Raw genomic sequence first — 22,880 nt, forward strand, 5'->3', positions numbered from 1 at the left:
TGACTTTGCATTTTCACCAGGAGAGGAAATGCATTCAGTGTTTGTAGTCTTACTTTACTTGGATTGACAAGTTGTACTTAGCTTCTCTGGTTTTGTTTCCTACAGTGATTTTGTTAAAAAATAACTGGTTTTTAAACTGTTAAAAGATAACAATAACACATTTTGTCAATGTGGCATGTCATGTTGCAGCTCTGTGAGGCAGGGTGAAGGTAATTTGCCTGAGCTTGTGAAAGGATTCTGTGTTAAAAGACAGCAGAGTGCCATTAGTAGACCTTCACACCACGAGAATTGTTTGTTTACTGTCTCTAGTAACAAATACACATTTAGCTATAAAAGTCCACATAAGCAATTTGCAAATATTTTAGAGTTCCTCACTAATAAACTGAGTATTTTTTTTAGCACAAAGAGTGACAGAGTGTTGTAGTAAAGGTAAGCAGCTGCTGGTAAACCTGACGTCCGGGTTTCTCACATTTTTCTCACTGTTTCAGAATCCATACATAGGCGAATCTTTTTCTGGTCCTGTTGCTTTCAGCAAATGACTAAGATGGCAGAAGTGCTATGAGGTCCTGCTTTTCCATTGTTCTGCACAGTTGTATTAAAATGAACATTGTTGGGCCCTTGTTTGATACTATTATTGGTGTGGGGAGCCCAGTAGGACTGGTTTGACTTCCACGTGCAGCAGCCAGCACAATGGCTGGGCTGAGACTGCGTCTCACCTCTCCACATACCTGACTCGGTGAATTCAAAAGCAGCAGTGCCAGTTGCACGGCAGAGTAGGTGGCTTTGATGCACTGTAGCAGAAATGACCCGTGCCTTTACTGGCTTTTCTGAAGATTTTAATAACACCAGAGAAAAAGTGTTCCTTTTGTTCCGATTATATTTCTAAGCTTTGTAAACTAAACTGTTTCCTGTGATATACTGTAGGTCAACTTTTGCGAGGTATTAATTTGAATTGGTCTGTCAGGTCTAAGAAAAGTGAGCCTTTTGTCACAAGGCTTATTTCAGCTATACTTAGCTCTTTGTTTCAACTGGAAATTCTTAGGGGTCTGCAAATCAGAAAGGTCAGCAACTGTAGTATTAGAAACACTGATAGATAGTGCATGAAAATGAGACCTAACCTCTAAAATGCAAACTGACCTCTAAAATGAGAAATGAATCTCTATTACCCTTGAACAACACCCTGATGGCATTTCTAAATCCCTCTAATTTTGTACAGTGTACTTTGTGTGCATCTCTTTAACTAGCACAGAGAGGGAGTCCTTTTAAGGTGAATTCTTTAGAAAGCACACATCATTGACTCCAGTGTAAATTTTAACAATGGCTTTGGTGTCAGCAAAGGTAGGTGAATACTAACTGCTTCTGAAGCTCTTGTCTTCAGAGGTGTTCTGCAGGAACGCTGCCTTGCTCTTTGTTAGCAGTTACAGATTTTAAGGCCTCTCACATTCTCAGAACACGGGAGGGAGAGTCAGTTCCCATCTGCTCCCAGCCCTCCACGAACACGGCTTGTGGGCCTTGGCAAACCGTGCAACCTCTGCGTGCTTTTCTTTACTCGTGGTAGGTAGTCCCCGGGAGTCCGATTGGGTTGGTTTTAATAGCGAAGTTTTATCGAGTTCAGAAAGACACACACGCAGGAGCACTCGTGGCAAGCATCACTGCTTTGTTCCAAAGACAAACCAACCCGATGTTAGCAACTTTCTTCTGCTTACTGTTGCCTGTTGTCCACTTTGCGCATAGTTTGTCCTCTTGATTCCAGCTTTTGGTAGGAGCAGCTTAGAGCTGGTAGTTGAGCTGCAGAGTGCTGGACGTGGTTGCGCTTTGTTGCAGGTAGGCAGTTGTGTTCATTTACGTGGGAGACTGAGCTTAGGTTTTTGAAGTTCAGGGAAGATGCGAAGATGTGAAGGAGGGAAAGCAAAAAAGGTTATGTTTCAAATCAAAGCCTTTTGATGCTGAAATTGCCTGACTCAAACTCTGTCTTCACACATCAGGGCTTAATGCTGATAGTGATTTACTTACACTTCCTAGTTAATAATTAGACATTGGGAGACACCATATATCACTCCTAATGGAATATATGGGGTCTGATGAGAGTTTTCTGTTTTGACTAATAAATTTTAACCAGAATCACCAAGCTTAATGAAATATTACAGCTTCGGAAGTGTTTTAAGTCTTGTGCTGTGAAAACAGTGTTGCTTTATTCAGTAAATGAATTTATCATTCATTCTGTATCCTGAGCCCTAGCTGGGTCTGGAGCATGGGCTGAATGCAAGACTCTGAACTAGAAAGCGGAAAAACTAATCAAATCCTTAAAGACCAAAGGCAGCGAGGCAGGTCTAGACTGACTTTTTCAGTGGTAGCCTCTGGCTACATCCACTTTTATTTTAGTAACCATTGTTAGCATGATTTATAACTTTAGCTTTAAGACACACACTATTTAGACGTAATAAGATGCTTCGCAGCTTTTACTTTTATTTCCTAATTTCCCTCTTGTCCCTGCTTTTTTTTACTTCCCCCTCATCTTTGTCTCCCTCTCCTCTCCCCACCAGCGTCCCCAATCCTGTGGCTGGCACTGCATTGAAAGAACATCTCCCTGTCAGCCCCAAGGTCAACAAAACCGTCTCTGCCTCAACTAATGGCTGATCGGCTGGTGGCCTAGTTAGTGCAGAGGAGACGGCTGTGTGCAGGGTTTGGTCTCCTACTGCTGCGCAAAGCTTTTCCCTGCTAATTCTGGTGAGAGGATCCTCCGTACACAGAGGAGAGGACGTGCCCCCCAGCAAATAATGGGATCCCTGCTGTCGCCCTGCTAAGTGGCGCACAGTTCAACTCCTTGCCCTTCGCAGCCATCACGGGAAGCGCTGCCTTGCCAAAGGCAAGAGCGATCCTGTCCAACAAGATCCTGCCCACTTCCCGGGTGCAGCATTAGGAGCCTGCCCCCAAAATGCATCTCTTTCTAACCAGTGCGGACACAGCTGTAAGACCTTGGTGGCACTCCTTAGTCTGCCAGGCTGTGGATTTGGTGTGCCACCAGGAAGAGCAAGTCCTGCTGAGAATGCCTTGCTGCTTAGTTCTCTTAAGAGTGCAGGACATCTGTGCATTACTGTGTTCTTGTGCCTTAGCCTCTGCCGTCACTACTCAGCAGTTTTTTCCGTGCATCGTGCCAAGGAAGCAAGATAAGAGGAGACAGTAAACACACCTCATTGCCAGTACAGGAAGAAACCACTAAAACCTTGCTGCACCATTTCTCGCTGCAGTTAAAACCCTCCCTCCCACCTTGCTTTTGACAGAATATTGACTAGAAACCAAGATCCCATTTCTGCTTAGCCTTAAGGGCAGCTGTTTGCAGAGTGGCGGTGTTACATAGGTTTACTGTGTCGTATGTCTGTGTAACACTGGATTTGGATCTTGTATTTAGCTGCCAGAAGTGACTGTGATGAAGTGGGAGAGATAAACTGATAGATTGTGTGCCAGAAAGATGTTGGGAATCAATCAGATAAACAGGGCAGAGAAGTAGCTTGCTGTTTTCTAGTGATAATAAACCAGTGGCCTCTCTTCCTGGGATTTTTAAATGTAATTGCTGCAGTAATAATCTCCAGAAATAAGTAAACAGAAAAAAAGTCATGGCAGGTTTTTAATTATGCTTGAATCGCTCTTTTTTTTGGTAATATGATGTATGCCTTAAAGGAGAGAAAAGATGTGGACAGGTATAAATACTATCTCTGTTGCTTGAATGTCTCCTATTTGAAAATAAAAAAGGGTCATAAAATAATGCCTATCTATGGCATTTTTCTTTTGTGGGGTACATGCCTTTCCCCCGCCACACGCACACTCCAGTAGTGTAGTTGAGTGATCAGGAACTATGGGGGTCAGCAAGTTCTAACGTAGCACTGTGCCCGGACAGCTTCTGGTGTTGGCTGCGCTCGGTGGGGCAACGTCGGTGCCTGGGAAACTGTCTGAGGGCCGGCTGCGCTGAGCACAGCGGTAGTCAGGGGCTAAGCTGTGCTCACAAATCCCGTTATCTCACTTGAGCTGGTGTGGGGGGGATGTGGAGCTTCTTTCTTGTCCCCCTGCCTTGTCTGTGCGTGCTGTCTGGGGTCAGGTCCGTGGCTGCTCCCCGAGCCCTGCTTTCCATGACTGCTACTGTACCTTGATGGACCATTGCAGTCCTCTCGCCTACTTCAGTAGAGGGTGGAGGAAAAGCGTCTTTCATCTCTAGCATCTTTGTGGGTTTGCCTGGACTCTCTGGTTTCCAGGTGGTCTGTTTTGGGTCCTTTCTGAGCTGGGGCAGTAACTTCACTAGTCAGTGAAATGTCGGCATCTAGAAAGCAGTTTGTGCCTCTCAGTTTTGGAGGGTTTATTTCTGTTCTTTGTGTTAATATGTTGGCTAATACCCAAGGCACAGCACATATGATTTACAGCGAGTGGTGATAAACACATAGCACCAGTCAAGTATCCAAAAAGGCTGTTCACAATATTCTTTGGCTGCAGGAAGCAAAAAGGACAAAACCCAACCCTCAGGACATGAAATAGAAAAGCCTGCTTGAGCATTCCTGCTCTAGCTATAAAAATTATTTTGCTGTGCTGTTCCTCAGAGCGAGCATTACTGCCCAGCAATGCTTGACTTCTGTTTGGTGAAGTGTTTTGGTTCCCCCCTGCCCTCCTCACTTGAAGTGTGGGGGAGGACCTGTGGGGCAGAGGTCTTACTGCAGATCTGCCTGCGTTACATCTCTTGCCCATGGGAGTTGTGTACACAACAGCCTGTGAACGGTCGGGCCTTTTTTATCCTTCCAAAGCCCAAGGAGCAGTACTAGCCTCTGAAATACAAGCCGAGTTCTTCATTCTGCCCCTCTGGGTGAGAAACGACCATCTCATGTCAGGCTCAGCTGCTCACATCCCCCCAAACTTGTCACCCATTTGCCTTCCGTGGGATTGTACACTTTGCTCTGGGCTCCTGGGACCAGCGGTTACCGAACGGTTGGCCCAGCTGACAATCCCAGCGGGGTCTTTGCAGTGTCCTCAGGGATTCCAGTTCTTTGCCATCGCTTAGACTTGAGATCATTAGTTTGCTTTGCCCGTGTGAAGCTTCTTGTGCTTGGAAAAAAAAGTGCTGCTAAATTGTGCCCCTCTGGCTCTGCATAACCTTTTAGATTCTCTTCAGATGAATGACATGATGTTATGTGTCACCTAAATAAACCATGATGGGTTGAAGGGAAGACTGTACTACTCCTAGATCCATTTGAATTTATATACAAAACCTCTTTGTAGTGGCCTTCAGCGTTATGTTCCAGTCACATTCTATGGGGACCTTTTTGGAAGAGGGGGATGGTCTACAGTTACTTAAACTTTTAGCATAGGGTTTTGCTTCCTTGCTTGAGCCCTTTCAGAGCCATCAGCTTTTTCCCTTGGGAAAACTCTTTTGTCCAGAGGAGATGATAAAAAGCCTTGGTTCTTGGCTTGGGGTTTTCTAGGAAGTTTCAGACATGAGGCATATGGGTTCCCTTGGGATCTTGGCAACTAATTTCTTAAGTCTTCTGAGAAACCTGTGACCCTGTTTGCGTTACCGTGTGTTTACCGTGCTTTTAAATGGGATTGTTGTCTGTCTTCTAGCTTCTTCGAGAACTTATAGAACGTAAAACCACTTCATTGGACCCCAATGACCAGGTAGCCATGGGCAGGTAAGTAGGAAGTTGTCTGTAACATCGCTAACTTCAGCCCAGCACTGCATCCCAGTCCAGAAGTGCAAAACTACTTGTGGGCTTCCAGTCCACTTCACTGTATCATGGAATCATAGAATCATAGAATGGTTAGGGTTGGAAGGGACCTCAAAGATCATCTAGTTCCACCCACCCTGCTGCGGGCAGGGACACCCTCCACTAGACCACGTTGCCCAAAGCCTGTAGAGGGTAAAATTTTGAATGACTCTGGAGAAAGCATCTGGGTATAAGAAAGTGTGTAACAAATTATTAAAATGGTGTGACATTAGTCAAGAAAGCCATCCTCTGTAACTTACGGATCACATTGGCTGAGTGCAAGTTTGCCAGCCTTTGAGCTGTACCCTGGTTTGTCTGTGATGCCCTGAAGATACTTTCCAGTGGTAAAAGGCTTGTTCCAGACGTTGGATATTTCTAACTCTTAGTGGTTCATGCAGCACAAAGGGAATCCATAGAGGGGTGTCTTAGCTGACCCTAGTGAGGGGGAACTAAACAAAGTGACTGTCCGCTGCTGAAATTTGGCCTTTTCTCATTTTGAGCTCTGATTTGTCATTGTTTTACAGGAGCAAACCTTCTGTTGTGAGATTAGTTAAAGCAATTCCTGTGTATGCTCTCTCCCTGCTGTAAGAAAAGATACTATACTATTAAAACAATATCAGGGAATGTTTCCTACATGCAGAAGTAAAATATAATTCTATGCAGGGAAGCTCTTATTTCTGTTTAATTCTATGGTTAGAAAATAAAGAATGTTCCAAATACCACTTAATGAACAGTGTACCTTTAAATGGCCATGGGCTATAATTTAGAAAAGTGTAAAAGCAGAGGAAGGCTGAAAATACTGGAATAGGGTGCTCCACTAAAAATAGTGCTATGGGGGGGGGGGTGTGTATGGGGAGGGTAAGAAAATGCAGTAGGAAATTTTGTGATGATGAAATAACTTCTATCCTTGTAAAATATTACCCAAATTTTAGTACAATGTGTCAAATTTATTTTGTGTATGTCTGGAATATTATGGAAAGCTATTCACTATAATTTAACATGATATAGACAAAATTACATTTAAGTGGTGATTACATTGTACATTTATCTGACTTTACAATAAAATAGATTACAGTAATTAAGATTATATTAAGATTGTAGTAATTGGATTTTGCTAGATTTTTTTCCCTGATGTCAAGTTTTCATTGTATAAATCAGGTAAGATGATGCTCGTTTTCATAAAAAAAAATATATTTATAACTAGTAGAAGTTTTCCCCTGCTGAAAACTTTGACTTGATTAAGTTCTGTTTGAGGAGATGAGTCCTCCCTTCTAAATAATACAGGCAGGGATCAGACAGCACTTTCTGAAAGTGTTTCTTACTTTTCTTTTGTAGTTTTGTGTAATAATAGTTGGAGCATTATATAGGGCTTCTTGCTAGATTTGCCAGGTTAGATAGTCAGAGGTGGTAGGGAGAAATACTTATCATTTTCAACATACTTTGCAAAACTGAGGAAGAAATAAATTCAGAGCATCTGTTGCATCATGGTAATTCTGTTCATGAAGTTAGTATAACCTATCTCGCTCAGAGAATCAGTTTAGGATGTGGCAGACCATCTATTCTGTTATGGGCTTTCTATATGCAAACCAGAAGTCATTCTAGTAATCAAGGCCGAAACAAAAAAGCAGTACCTGTAAAGACACTTTTTTACAGATTTTAGCACTTGTATTTTGTAAAGATTTGATTTTTAATTCTAAAGATTCTTAAAAATATTCAGTAATCAAGAAAGAATGAAAAATGGAGCCAAGCTTGTGGCCTCCATGGGTTTCCCTGCAGGTAGAATATTCTTACTGAACAGGGGTCAGCAGGTCTGGCCTCCGTGTCCCATTGCGGCTGGAGTCGGGACAAGCGCTTATTGTTCAAATGCCATGTCCATGGAGTGAAGCAGCACCGCGGGCATTTCTAGTTTCATACTTGTTTTCCTGAGGTTCTGATCTCCTTCACTTGTGTAAAGGCAAATAGGTAGAAGGGCTGGGAAGGGCCTCAGACCCCGGTGTCCCTAATGCTCATTTTCCTTGTGGCTCTAAAAGTTGTGCATCTCGTTTTGCATCCCTCAGGCAATGGCTGGCCATCCAGAAGTTACGAAGCAAAATAAAGAAGAAAGTGGACAGAAAAGCCAGTAAAGGAAGGAGAATCCGGTGGGTGACAGCTTCTGCAAGCAAACAGAAGTTCTGATTTTGCCAAATAAAGTCTGACTGTGCTGGGGTGGCTCTGGGGTGTGTTGGTAGGTTTATTCATGCCTTTTAGGGCAAGATGTCTTGCTCTGGGGCAACCACTGGGGAATCTTAATGTTCTTTGAGCCTGGAATAAGGGCTTGGTTGGATGCAGCCTGTGAGCATTGCCCAGATCAGTCTTGGCAAGAGTGTTCATTGGCCTCAGAAAACACTGGAGAGAGGTGTTCAGATGTCCCTAGGCGATTTGGGGCTGTAATTTCCACTGAAAGCCAATAAACACCTCTTGTGCAATATATATTTAGCTAACTAAAATGTGGCTAGCAGCTCTAGCGGAACATGTGCAGAAATGCCTCGGTGAGGTAGAGATATCTTTCCTACTGACTGTCACTTGGAATTTGGTGTCTAGTCCCTTTATTTTTCTAAGTCCCATCGCAGCTTTCTTTAGCTTCGAAGCATTTCACATCCTGACTTCTGGATCACTAATTTGGGTTGATCCCTCCCGTTGTGTTTCCAGTGGAAGAATCTTCCACACGGTAGGGTGGAAGGGGAAGCAGTCTGGAGAGGATAGGGTTTTTCTTCCCCTTTGCAGAGCAGATATATTAGTCTCCCTGAGTTTAGCATGACTGCATGATTTGTGGAGGAGGAGGTGTTTGTGGCAGGGAGGCATGCTGAAAAGCTGCACCGCTTCCTGAAAAATCTGCAACATTAACCATCCTTTTGTGAGTAAACTATAAATCGTGAGTTTAGATGGCATCTGATAGAAAGTCAGTGGAGTCAGTCTGGGTCAGGCCTGGCATAGCAATTTTTAAGATAGATGTCATAAGATAATTTATTAAAAGAGGGAAGAGCTACTTTGTTGGCCTGAAAAGCCTATAATTATTGACTATCAATATTCTTTTCTGTCAGCATCACACATAATTGGATATATTCATGATTCAGTCAAAACTACTGACAACATCACACAACTGAGTCAGACTCGTAAACCTCCAGGAATAATGGGGAAGTCTCTCATTGTGTGCAATCTGTGCGCTTCAGCATTCCTGAGAGATCAGCTATCTCGCCAAGTCAATTGCCTCTTAGATCTTAGGTGCTTTTTATTTCTTCTTTAAATAAAAGTTGCACTGACCCTTCAGGGAAAATATCAATAAAAGAAAAAAGCGTCATTGTCTGTGTTTAGGATTAACACGCAGTTAAGCTCCAGCATCTTTTCAGAATAGTCCAGTAGAGCCCGAATGGGTATTTTTAAATAGTTGGTTCTTCCACTGAGAGACTCAGTGTCACTCCAAGCAGATCACTTACCCTCTATTCTTCTTTTTCCTTCTCTAAAATCAGGGCAGCAGTGCTTAGATTTGTTTTCGTGAAGGACTTTGAGACCCTGGAAAGCAAACTGTCACATACTAAGTTTCCTCTGTCTCCATAATTCTTCCTTTTTAGCAACCCTTTAGCAAACCTTCAGTGTTATAGCATGTTTGGATGATGCTTTCAAAAGCATGAGTATCTGTCCCCTTCATAGACAGGGAAACTGGGGCACTAAGAGGAGAACTGAGCTCATCCTAAAACTCCACAGTCAAGCTTAAGAAACCAGGTGCCTAAAACACTGCTGTCCCTCGCTAGGACGTGCCTTTTCTTGAGGTAGATATGGAGGAGTGATGTGTGCACACCTGTTTTTCACATCAGTGATTTCTGGTCCTGTGCTGCATGGGATGTCTTTCTGTGAATTAAATTAAATATTTTATATCTACTAGACTGGGATTTTTTTTAAGTCCTGATTTAAAAAATGTGACAGTAATCAGTTCCTCTATGCAGACTGTCCCTGTATAACCTTTGATCTGTATCAATCTATCAGTTGTTAATGTCTCATAAGTGAACTATTTCATAGTCCAGCCTGTTGCCCTGTTACTTGTTGCAGCGCTAGCCCCACACAGCTACCTCTGTTCCTGACTTGATCATGACAGCGTTAGACCAGGGCAGTTGCTTGCATTACGAGTGACAAAGACTTGATTGTGCAGAGAAGCCCTTGTGTAAGGGTGAGTGTGTGCTGTGCCTGAAGAGCCATTCTGAAATAGTCTTGTGAGCTAAAAATCCCCTCAAGGGAATGTTCCTGCATAAGCAAACAAAAGGGAGTGCAGAGGTGACAGAGTGGAAAGGTGATTCTGGGCAAATGCTTGTGAATCCTTTTGCCTGCTATTTGTCAAGCTCTAAAAATAGCAGCAGCTTGGATAAAACATTTCAGACTTGGGTAGGCAGTATGGTAGTGTACACCAAAAGCCGTTGGTTTGGAATCCCCTGCCCTTAGACGCTGGGGTTTAAAGCCACCTTTTCATTCAGAGTGTTTCAGTACTCTGTTAAATTTTATATGTCAGGTCCTTGAATGTAAGTCATGAAAAACTACTGCAAGTTCCTAGCCCAGTGTGGAAAGCGGAAGGGGATCCCATATCTGGAGGTGCAGTACCGCTTGCAGAAATATCTTGGTGGATCAGAAGCTGAGACCGGTGCAGCACTGCATCACCTTGGACAGGCCCCATCTCTTCTTTGCACGGGTCTTTTTCCTGTCTCCTTCTTCACCTGTTTTTGCATGCTCCATTTGTAAGTTATTCAGGGTAAGGCTGTCCGACTATGGGTATGGCTAGCAGAGTGGGATTTTGATAGCCTTTAGGGCCCTAGATACCACAGAGCAAGGAAAAAGTGATAGCAGATGGATGCTTGAGAAGGTCTGATGCTCTGACGCTTCTGCTGCCTGCAGTGGGCTCTTTGGGCACAAATTCCAGAAGGTGATTAAGACGCCAGCTGAACGGAAGGCTGAAAACAAGTTCTTGTTTCTCTGTCTCTGACTTTTCAGGGTTGTCTGTCTGGGAGTCTGATTAAGTACTCGTACACAATTAATGGATGCTGTGTGTCCTCTTTCTAGCTGTGATAAAAAAGGATTTGCTTGCTATTCAGTTCATTGTATCATCTGATTATTCTTCTGTCCATGTTATAAGAAAGGGGGAGGGAGGGAGAATTGCCAGCTACAACTAGTGACTCATTAGCTATCAGCCAGGAGGAAAGGCAGTGCTTTGCCTTTCAGGGACCGGTATGTTTCTGTTCACGCAGCAACATTTCCTTTTCATTAATAGTTACTAATGTGCTGCCTGCTTATTTCCTGCACTATTCAGGTATCATGTCCATAGCAAGCTGGTGAGCTTCATGGCACCTATTGACCACTGTACAATGAATGATGATGCCAGGTGAGTAATAGATTAATTATGTTTCTCAAATGGCTTCATGACAGCATGATATTGACCTGTTCTTCAGTCTGTCGCCCCCTCCATTTCTTCTTATCAGTTAACCATTTGTCACTGGCATCATAGCCTGGGTGTCTTGGTCACATCTGTCCAGGCAGAGCTTTCACTGCGTAATTACTGTGACGCTAAACAAGAAATTTTCATAAATCTCAGTACCTACATTTTGATTCCTTCTTTAAAACTCCTCCGATTTTGAAATCTTGTAGTTTTATGGAATTATTTTGGAAATAGACAACTAAGTTATCTGGTGTCTTCAGGTATAATCAAAACTTAGAAAGAACTTGTCCTTTAACAGAAATGGCAACTGGTTTAGATTCTGTTTAGTATGCATTTTCTTAAATCAGTTAATAACTGGAATAGTTCAGTCAAGATTCACTCAAGGCCTAAATGTTGCTTGTGTTTATGTCTATTTAAAGAGTGAAGAATTTTATTGGAAGACTATAATGTTTTAATGTGCTAATTAGTAAAGAAAATATCAATGAAGTTTTGTGTGTAGTTACTACATAGTTTTTCCACATATACACTCATATTTCTTAGCTATTACATTTTTAAACTAAATCTTGAAATGCTGAGCTTTTTGCGGGAAGGAGGTGAAATAATTTTTCCAGTGAATGGATGTGGAAGGCTTGAGAAACATCTTTCCCCTGGGTTGTGGAACATGTTTGCGCTTTGTGAGAGAGAGATGTTGTTTGTCTGTTTGCGAAATGGAAACCAAATACCTACTGTTCTTAGACTGTTGCCTTTTGGGGTATTGCACAGACTTCTGGATGAGAGCTCTCCAGTAAGCTGACATTAAGATGTTTTGTGTCCTTAATAAGACCTGTGCTGTTTCATCATGCATCTTTCCTATAGTTTGTTTACTCTTTTTTTTTTCTTTTTCCTTTTTTTCAAATAAGAAAACTGCTCTGATTTCTGAATATTGTCTAGATCCTCTCACCACAAAAATAAATGTGTTGGATGAAAGCTATGCCTCCAGCCGTATAAGGCAGTCACTTCTTCCACCCCCTTACCCAGATCATAGGAAGAGAGGAACAGAAGTGGTTTTGGCACTGTGAGATTAGACATACATGTTTTTGTCTATTTGGCAAATAAATGCATTTTTGTTTCTGCAGTGCGGGGCCAGAGCTGGCAGTTATCTATGCTTCCCAGCTGGCAAGGACCTCCTTACCTGTATGGAATTGGTGTCTTTGCTGTTTTGGGTAACCCCAAATAAAGAGTGGGGTAGGACAGACACACATTGTTAGTAGAGTCGTACCATCCTGTAGAAACTGTTTTGGGATGTGCTGCTCATTCCCCACATCTTTTTGTCTGAGGGTAATTAGCAGGTGGCATACGTGTTTTTAGGAAAAACCAGTTCATAGCATATGCATTAATCATACGCGTGACTCTAGTATTTCTCTATCTTAGTATTATGTCCAGTTGACTGGTTACTACTTATGCTTTGAGAATTTTGAATGAGGTTAGGGTGTTGTGTCATTTTTTGCGTATACTACATATTGCACTGTCCTACAGGTTAGGCAGGCATACAGACCCCTGCTGTGTCCCCAGAGCGAAGACAAGCTCAGCTTGCATGGGGTGTGTGCGAGGGGGGGTGAAGGTGAAAAAAAATAGCGAGACTGATCCTAATAATCTAGGAGTTACACTGTGTTTGCTGTCCCCCGAGGTGACATTGCCTCCTCCTTCGCAGTCCACCGCACTCACTTGTGTTCCAAAAGTTGCATAGAAAATGCATTCTGTAAGCCAAAATCCTCCAGCAAGTCAATGCAAACGTGAAGTGCATCGAAACAGCTGGGACAGTGCAGTCATTCTGCACAATAGCCTTCTTGGGCCTTAGCTACACTTCATCTGGCTGCCATCTTCATAACCCTTATTCCCCTCGCTTCTCGGGAGGCACCTTGAGTCCACCACAAACTGCACGGGGTCTGGCTGACCCTCAGAAGCTATTACAGCTAATAGGATGCTATCTACGTTATGCTGTGTCGACATAGTTATCAACGTGGTAGGGACAGAGTGTTTGACATTTGGTTTACTGAAAATGTCTCCTGGGGGTTTTCTCCACGTTGAGCGGGTTATTACATCGCTTGCATGTTTTACTGATTCTTCGGTGGCAGCAGTGTGGCAGCAGCTGCTGCTGCTTATTGTCTGACTGCGGGAACTTATTTCTTACATTAAGTTTATTCGTCACTTTGGAGGCCCGCCATACTTTCTGCTAATGGCATTTTAGTCACTTATCTCCTGATGTTGGTTTAGCCATCTAGGGTGAGACTGTGGGTTGATGTGTTCGCACACCAGCAAGTGTGCCTGGGGGTCATATCGTGTGGGCAGCTGTATCCCGTTCTGCCAAGATCAGGCTTTCAGGCAAACCCTGGACATGGAGGAGGCAATGCCGGAACCAGGCTGGGCAGGTTCTGATCCTAGTTCTGCCGGTGGCTTCGTGGGTGACCTTGAGCAGGTCGCTCTGTGTTTCTGTGACTCCGATTCTCCTTCTGTGCAACAGAGGTCTGCTGTTGAGAAGTGCCTGTAAAAAGCAGTGGTTTAGTAATAGCAGTAGTATTTCATTTTTTAACACACACAGGAAAGCTTTTGTTTCAGACAGGAGACAGATACACAAATAGAAGCCTAAGCTTTCCTCACTGCTGCCAGAATGCCAGCTGGTTACCTGTAACACAAAGAATATGCCTTACATTTGCCTATTGCAGGCATTATAGTCTTCCTTAGGCAGTTTCTCTGCAGCTCCTTCCCCACGGGATGCGCTTTGGCTCTGTTTAGTCCTAATGTTGAGCTTAAATTTCCCTCTGTGGTAATTTAGACCCATTATTTCTTGTCCTGTTCAATGTGAGCTTTATGAACGGATCCTTGTTTCTTCTTTGCAGCAGCCCTTCCACATTTGGGTGGGTATTCTTGCTTTGCACACTGAAAACCAGGGCATTATTTAGCTTAGCTTCCTTCCTTTCCTCCCTAGTTTACACCATTTGTGTTTGCATCTTCAAAATATTGGAGTGGCCAGTGTCTGAAATTAGGCCCCTGTAGTTGTTTTGGCTCAGCTCTCCTAAAATGAAGATATCTGCTGCTATCGGTCATTTTTTTTTTGAAAATCAGAGCCACTCTCTTGGGGTCACTTCACATCCCTGCTTAAAGTGCCCCTGCACTTGCCATGGGCCATAATACCTCTCTCGCAGCACACAGCCGTACCGGACAAGGCAAGAAGAATTCAACATCTGCTTTAGACTGCAGGTGAATTAAAAAGGAAGGACCAGGTCTGTACGCATGAGAGGGAAGCAATAATGATAACAGTTTTCCTTTGTGACAGAAGAAGGTAATTTTATTGTTTGCAAGTGTGAATTACTAGATTGAAAATGCAAGTATACACTTCACAGTGATGTGATCATGCTCTGAGCCATTTTTTTTTCTGGTCAGGCACTTAAAAGGCATGACCCCAAAATAAATACACATCTGAACAACGGGGTGCTTTGTGTTGTAGTGTGAGAAATTTTAAAGTGTCAGTGAGCTGTATATAAAAAGGGTTGTAGAAGCAGAGCTGGCAGAACATTCCCTTTAAGTTCTACTAGTGGCTACAGTGGCAGGTAGATACCTGGAAAATGCCAGTAAATAAATATGTAGGTGCAGATGTGGACGGGCAGAAGCTTAGGGGGATGGCACAGAGTGCGGGGGGTGCGAGTGGTGGAATAGTTCTGGTTCTCCTTTGGCTGTGCCAAGTCCTCCCTCCCTGCGACGAACTGCACAAGCCCTGTGTCGCTGAGGCAAAAGCAGACGGGAGTTGTCCGTGACTGCGGTCTTGCTTTGCTTGCTGTAAGTGCTTTTGAAGGCACAAGTCTGTGTAGCACTGCAATACCTTGCCGTTTTCTGTATATTTAATTAGCTAATGCAGCCTAGGAATACCTTGGGGGTCTGATTCTCCTGTACATTTAAGCCATTTTGCACTATTCTGGCTGGGCAGAGAGACCATAAAATAGTGCAGGGAACTGCTAGCGCTCACCTGAAGGTCCCTGTGCAGTGGTGTCATGGCTGTGGGATGCCCAGGACCTGTGGGGATCTGACACGTCAAGTTTATCACTTGCTACTGCCACTGGCTGGGGAAACAAAGAGCAAATGCGTGTGAAGAGAAACAGCCTGAGCGCTGCGTGGAGAAGGGGATGAACAGTCACTCCAGAATTGTTTTACAGCCTGAATTTGAGAAAAGAAACGTACAAGTATAATAACTGCCTTTGTCAACATCACTGCCACTTTCTTTCTTATTCTTGCTGCTGGTTGGAATAATAGCATTCGTGCAGGCAATTAATCTTCCACTTGCCAGTTTTTCATGCACCCTACGCATGGGCATGGCTGTTTAACCTTGTGCTCACATATATTATGTTGTAATGTGTGGGACACTGGTGGCCTCAAGCCCTCCTTTATTTTAACCCCTCTTTGCTAGTATTTTAAAACATACACTGGAAAGTGATTTTTATGGTTATCTTGGGGTATATGTTTATAGACTTAAATACATTTATAGTACTCTTGGGCCAAGGTTTTTCTAATCGGTCCAAGGTCACTGCTATGTAAATGGGCCTGCCCTAAGACAAGGAACTTGAAGGCGAAAGCTTGAATGTAATTGCGCAGTGGTGGTTGTCCAGAGGAAAGCATGTCTCAGGCAGGAGTTACCCAGGATTAGAACAGGGTTGATCTCTCTCTGTTTGTGATTTTGCCTGGGTTTAAGGGTGGCATCACGTGGGTGCCACTTATTGGACTTCCCTTGAAATACGCTTTTCCCATCTTCACGACCTAGGGTATTTCGCTGATCCCACTGCTCCAGTATCTAGCGTGGTATAATCTTTAATTTAACTATCCTTCAGTACCACCATGTGCAACAGAGCTGGGAAGATGCCAGTCATCTTTTCTGTTTTACACTTTGGGAAATCAGGCATGGAGAAATGAGAGCCCGTATCTCCAAAGGCATTTGAGTCCAGAAATCTGTGAGAGTCGAGAGCCTTGGTGACTTGCCAAAGGTGACCCAGCACGTCTGGGCCAGAGCAGTAGTTGAACCCAGATTTTCTGTGCAGACATCTTCAGCTACTGCACTCTGAACAGCCTCATGTTTTCAGATCAGACATCTGTGCACCCATGGAAGGCTCCTGTGCTGGGCAGATTTATTTCTTTATGGGCAAATGAGGCTAGAGATTCCCACAGAAGGCCTGCAGGTCCACAGACAATTTTTAGTGTATTTTCTGTACGTGCAGAGTTGCCGTATCTGCAGGAGCGGATCCTATAAACAGCCTAGTTGTGGCAAGGTCAGGTAAAGTCTGTGTTCCTGGGAAGAGCTGTGTGTGGATTTTGGTTTTGTTATATCTCTCTGTCAGCTTTGATATATAGATCTTCAGATCTCTGCGCTGTACGTGTGTGTATGGAACAGAGACTAAACACAGACACTTTAAAAAAAGGTATAATATCAAATTACTGTTAAGTTTGATGAACATCATTATTTCACCTCTGGAGGATGGTAACATGCAGGAGAGACTTTCTTTAAGGACACAGATGTTTGGTCCAAACACCTTTATCTCCCAAGACGACTCAGGTTATTCTGACAGGTAAAACAAGATTGTGCAAATATGCAACAGTGATCTAATCAGCTGGAACAACAGCAATATTTTAACTGGCGCTACCTTTTAACAGCATCATTAAGGGCTCTCATTACTCTTTTATTAGAGGCTCACTCTATTTCTTATCAGATTACAGAATGAACATAACTCATGGCACTGATTTGATCTCTTGTTAAAGAGGATTACAGCTTTGCATTAACTTGGATTGACACGGTTTATAATTTGCTGTTGATACACATGCTGGCAGTGTCACATGTTTGACCCCCTCCCCACAGCACTGCTGAGGAAAAGGACACCCATACATCATCATTAAAGATGGCACCCAGTGCAGAAATGGGAGGTAAAAGGAGGCTTTTCTGCAGTAAAGTCAGGCAGGACAAAAGAGACGTGTTCTCAAGTGCAAGCTGAAATTCAAACCGGGGATTTATAACTAAGTGATGGTGGGGGAGAACATACCGGCTTTTAGATAGGTTGCTTTTTACCTCAGCAAATGGTTCTTCATTACGGAGGAGGACTTTGCATCCATTACGAGCCAAATTAGAAGGAAGAAGACGGCCGTAATGGGACTGTGACAAACCATGCGGTTCCACCTGCAATGTGGGGCTCAGACACCTTTGCAGGAGCTGGGGAAATTTCCCCTGCTCTTCTCAGACCTCTCAACATTGTGATTGTCACCAGTTAGTGAACTGGTCCCTGCCTTCGGGCAGTATCGATTGTACACCACCAGCTGACGGTGTTAGTTTAGCCAGATAACTTGTTTGCCTGTGGTGGACATCACCTTCTTGTCATGGCCCTGGTTTATAGGAACCCCAGGCAACTGGGGCTGCAAGTTAGGGCTGCGTGTCTGGGTTGTGGCTCCCTTCTTCCAGCTCCCATGTACAACCCGTGCATTGTAGGGCTGGTCATGGTGCATTTCCTCTACTTTTTTTTTTTATTTTTTGGTCAAGTTCCAGTGTACCATGGTCTAGCATAGATGCCACTATATATACACATAGATATTTATATATACAGTCTCTCCACAGCTGTGGTGGTACGTTTTATGTTTGACTTTGGAAGTGAAGACTTGCAAGGCAGCAGAACCGGGCTCAGGGCAGGAATCATTGCCTGAAATTCCATGGCCAAGTGCAAGAAATCAAGTCCATGACTCCAGCTGTCCCATTGGCCTCAGGTCATGCTTGGTGGAAGAGCATCCAGCCCACTCTTGTTTTTGCATGAGCAGACCAGTGCCTGCTGGGAAGCTGAATTGAGACACAGATTATCCAGCTGCCAGTGAGGTTTGGATTAAAGCGTTTCCCTTGGATTCAGCCAGGACGTTGTGTTTTTTCCCAATCAGCATTCTCACTCTTGGACTTAGTGCAGTTGCTTTGTCACAGTGTGTCTTGCTGCAAGCAGAGGGGGGTACGTAGTAAGAAATCCTGGTATTAAAAGATTAATTTACTTATATGACATAAGAGTTTAATATTAAAAAAAATAAAAAACCCCAAAGTTGGTGAGATACCAGCCTTTAACTTAGCTCACTTTGTACTTTGGGTATTAAAACACCATGAGACTAGATTAATGGAGGAATTTGGGCTCTGCGATTGTCAATCCAGTACATTCACCACGACAGAAGTCCTTGACAGGAGGCAAAACCCTTCTTTCTGGAACAACTGAACCAGCGCCTTTTGTGCTGTGCAGCACAAACCTCGGGTGACTGTGTCTGTGTGAGAAAAATTATTCTAAGTTTATATAGACACAGCCCGGAAGAAAGGTTGTGCTGTGTTGTATTGGCTTTGTTTTGGGAAACAAAGGGAGTAGTGCTGGCGTGCGGCGCAGTCTCTCAGAGCGTGCAGTGCTCTGACATCTTAGAGCAAACTGGTGTTTTTGGCGTGAGGCCGTGGGTGGGAGGGCAGGCTGCCCATCTGGGCTCTGCGCCTTCTGGAAGAACCCCCTGCTCTCGGATCCCGCGGGGAGATGTATGGACTCTCTTGGGAAGGTGATGCGTAGCCCGCTGCGCGCCCTGAGCTGGCTCATTCGGGAACCGAGTGCTCGGTGGTGAGGAGCCTTAGATCTGAGCTCTACTGGGAACTGACAAACCCCCCCACCCCGTGTTGTCCTGTGAAACTAAACCTGCTTGGCGTGACTGGTGGTCCCGAGGCACCATGGCTGAGTATCGTTCTGCCCTTTGTGTATCATTTTGTTTGGTGGATTTTATCCCCATAACCTTTGACTTGGCCTTAGAAGTCAACTCATGTAGATGCAGTTAAGTATCCCATATCGCTTTTAACTGGAGTTGCTAGAAGGGTTGGTATTTGAACAAGGAGGTTTTGTATGTTTGGAGGCTGGCAGTAGTGAAGCGGTGTACGTGACCCCGGTTAGTGCCAATGGGCTGAAATCATCGTGTCCCAACGTTTGATGTTTGACATCCCTGGTAAGAAGACAGACGCCTCTGTTATGGAAATTTCCTTTTTAAAGGGAAAAAAAATAACCTGTTAAGAGCTGCAAGATGATTTGTCGTCCTTCCTTTGTGAGACAATTTGTCTTCTCCTGCATCAAATCTGTTATAAAACAGGCAAGCTGTGAAAGAGGGAAATCATCCTAGGAATATGGGATGTTAAGGTACACAAAGAATGGTCCCCTCCGTGCGCCTTTCTGCGCAGGGCACTTCACGTGCAGCATCACAGTGGCTGCTCTGCTCAAATACCCAACTAAAAACAGAGACTGAGAAAGCAACATTTTATGAATTTCATGGGGAAATTAAAGCTGCTGGAAAGCATGCCAGCGGAGCAAGCTGGAGGTTTCTGCACATCCCTGGGTTTTGCTACTTCTCCAGCCACTTGTCCACATCTTTTATGCTTTGTGCTGTAAAAGCTCGTATGAAAATGTGAATGCTATTGGGACCAAAATGAGGATGAGAGAGGTTCCATCTCTGCTCCCATTAACGTTGTCCTGAGCTCCAGGCTGGTGAACGGGCAGATGGCTGCGTGCTGGTGTAAGGGCGAAACGTCAGAACTGGTGACAGAGGTGGCAGGTCTGACCCCCCCCCCCAGGTCTGGTTAAGTTTGGGGGCCGGTACCTTGAGCAGCAGCCCTTCTGTCTCTCTGCTGTCTTCCTGCTCTCCACCCCATCCCCAGATCCAGCTTCACAAAATGTGCCGAGTCCCTTTGTTTAGGGCAAGAACCAGCTTTCTGAAATATTTATAAATCTTGTGCCTGGTCTCATGAGACAAACCAGAGGTCACATGTCACCTTTCATAATTTAAAGCCGTGGGGCTAAAAGCATTTGCACAGACTTGAAGGACCCAATCCTGACCTGCCTGAGCGAGAGGGAATTGCGGCAGACCTTTCTGAATCTCCTTCAAGCACCGGGCACGGTGATGAGAGCCGTCTGGCCGTGTAATTTATAGCCGGAGTTGCACGCTTCGGTTTTGGGCCATGGTGGGGAAGCGAGTGAGAGAGTGCCATCTCGTGGGCCTGCCTTCCCGGCCGGCACCACGCTGCCCGCACCGCACCGCATCGAACCGCGCCACACCGCACCGCATCGCACCGCACACCGGGCACCCAGCAGCGCTCTGCTCTGCGTTTCAGGCCCATCGCTTTAAAAGACACGGGAGTTTTAATTCTGCTTTGATGATTGCCGCTGCTTGTTTTGCTCCGCGTCATCGACCGTAGCACGGGTTTGTCACTGCGGAAATACCAGAGCGGGGAATGTTGGAAGGTGTGTGAATACAGAGCCAAATCCCACACCCCATGTGCTGATTTAGCGTAATGCTTTTGAGTAGAAATTGAGAAATAAAGGGCTTCAGCTTGTTTTATCTTCCTGGGTGCCTGCTCTGCTTGCTGGGCACCTAGTAATCTGAATTTCACACTGCTGGACAAAAGATTTCTTAGGATACAGACAGAAAGTTTTCCAAGAAAATGATCAGCCATCTGTTCCACAGCCAGTTTCAGTTTTTATCAGGAGGCATGTGGTTTTTCTTCCTCCCTTTCTTCATGGGTGTTCATGCTCTATCTTTTGCCAGTTTTTGTGAATTAAAAATTCATTGTTCCCAATGGAGGGTGTCAGTAGGAATGGGGTAGGTATAGTTATTTCAATACTGCTTGGGGCATATTCTAAATTATCTTTTTTTTATCTTTTTTTTTTTTTTTCCCCTGGAAGAAGAGAAGAAGTAAAAGGTACATGGGAAAAGGTAGAGAAATTTGCTGGAGGGTAGTTTTACTAAAACAGCACAGCAGTGACTTGTGCAGTATTGCTATATTAGGAGCACTCTGAAAAAAAACCCACCAGAAACTGAATTTCCCCCCTCAATATTGTTCTTCTGCTGGTTTACAGAACTATATTGAAAAAAAAGAGAAGTAACATGACTGTAATTAAACAAATAAAATGGTATGGCATTAGCCATTCTCCCCTCCCATCTGCAGGTATGTGCTTGTTTCCCCCTTTGTGTATTCGGTGGAATAGTGCTCCTGCAGATGGACAAAGTAGGTTCCTGGGGAACTGTTAACAGTTTTTATGAATTATATTGTGATGATTCATATATTTATCAAATGTGCGATTGCTATTAATATTCGCCCAGGGCACTCCTGCCCTCTGTGTGTGTGTTTCCTCTCTCTCTGTTGCAAGGATATGCCTATAAACCATGTGCAGTGGCAATACCTGGGATTTGGAGGGTGGTGAAGTCCACCGGTCAGTTAGCACACAAAGCTCACTGTCTGAAGTAGCTGTTCCTTTTAGTTATTTTTTTTTTTTAAATACTGCTGTTGACACAAAATCCCCAGTTTGCACGGTGGGGAAACCGGTCAGCATTTCTGCGCTGCCGTGGAGCGGGGGCTGCGGACGGGGCTGGGGTTGAGCCTGGCCTTGGCACCTCTTGTGTGCACGGCCAGGTCCTTTGTCTGCAAAGCTCACGTTGCAATGCTGTGGCGGGGGCTCCCCGCAGCCGGGAGCGTTGCTGTGACCGTGCCAAGGCTGTGCAAGTGTTAAGCCGCGAATGGGAAGACACTCGAGCTGCCGACTTGGGGCTTGCACGGGGAATGCCCTCCCCGGGGTCGGCGGCGTGGCTGGGCTGGTGAGCAGTGCAGGCGCATCCCTTCCTTGCTCTTCCCACAAAACCAGCGTAGCCGCAGCCGAGTTGCAAATTGCACTGAAACCAGGATTCTTCTAACTGCGCAAGGGCACGGAGAGCAGAATAAAAATGCTTCCCCCACATATACCTTTTGTCTCAGACTGCTGGTGCGTTGAAAGAAAGGGCTGTTCAAACTTTCCAGGTGCCTGCGAGGGCCTGTGGGGCGAGCCCTGGTGCTGGGCAGGGCTGAGTGCCTGGGCACGGTGCTCCCGGTGCTACGAGCACCTGGGCCGTCCTCTGCCTTTGGAGCCAACTCAGAAGAAATGCATAAATAATTGAGCCAAGGTACTTACACACACATGTTTTATGGCAAATGGCTGTGTGGTTCGTGATCATTTTTTCCAGAAACAGGTTTTATGATAATATAGTAAAAATATTAAATTAGAAAATGCCTCACTAAGGGTGATAAAACCTTACTACAGTGGAAATAGGTAATTATCCCCTCTACAGCCTAAATGACAGTTTAAAAGAAATAAAAATGTTAGTGCTCATTACTTGCTTTTGTAGGTTGCAATAAAGGGTAAGTTAAATTTTAATTCAAGGAAGACCCCTGTATCGACCTGCGTCTTCCTCACTCTCTACCTGAGGTGTAAGTACTCTTAATTACTCGCATAGGTTATTCCTCAGCACATTGCTAAGACCAGTACCTCTTTGTGCTAAAGTCACCTTTCCTTCATCTGGAGATAGCGGACTTGCAGTCGGGTGGGTTGTTTCAACTCAGTGGCTCAAGTCTGATGTTTAATATATATGGGTGGAGGACAGAAATTTTACATTTTTTAACCAAAATCCAAGTTCATTATGCGTAGCCTTAAGGGGGCTGAAAGTATTAAAATCCACACTTACCCTGGTGAATTGAAACAGAGACAAGGTTAAACCTGGAGGATTGATGAGTTTTACTCTCTGCATGGTTAAATCCTGCTGAGGGGAGATGCTGTAGAAGAAAGGTAGCCTAGATGATGAGAAGAGGAAAAAAAAGG

The 22,880-nt window shown here is 44.4% G+C and overlaps 1 protein-coding gene across 1 annotated transcript in view; it reads left to right on the forward strand.

Moving 5' to 3' along the window:
• AATF (apoptosis antagonizing transcription factor) overlaps nucleotides 1-22,880 on the forward strand; it is a 56,399-nt gene that overhangs the window by 28,531 nt on the left and 4,988 nt on the right. Inside the window, exons 9-11 of the mRNA XM_054847466.1 lie at nucleotides 5,602-5,669; nucleotides 7,802-7,882; nucleotides 11,074-11,145. Coding sequence (XP_054703441.1) covers nucleotides 5,602-5,669; nucleotides 7,802-7,882; nucleotides 11,074-11,145 — 221 coding nt within the window. The remainder of the gene's footprint in view (nucleotides 1-5,601; nucleotides 5,670-7,801; nucleotides 7,883-11,073; nucleotides 11,146-22,880) is intronic.

The sequence above is a fragment of the Grus americana genome, chromosome 19 (assembly GCF_028858705.1).
Source record: "Grus americana isolate bGruAme1 chromosome 19, bGruAme1.mat, whole genome shotgun sequence".
NCBI classification, from domain to species: Eukaryota; Metazoa; Chordata; class Aves; order Gruiformes; family Gruidae; genus Grus; species Grus americana.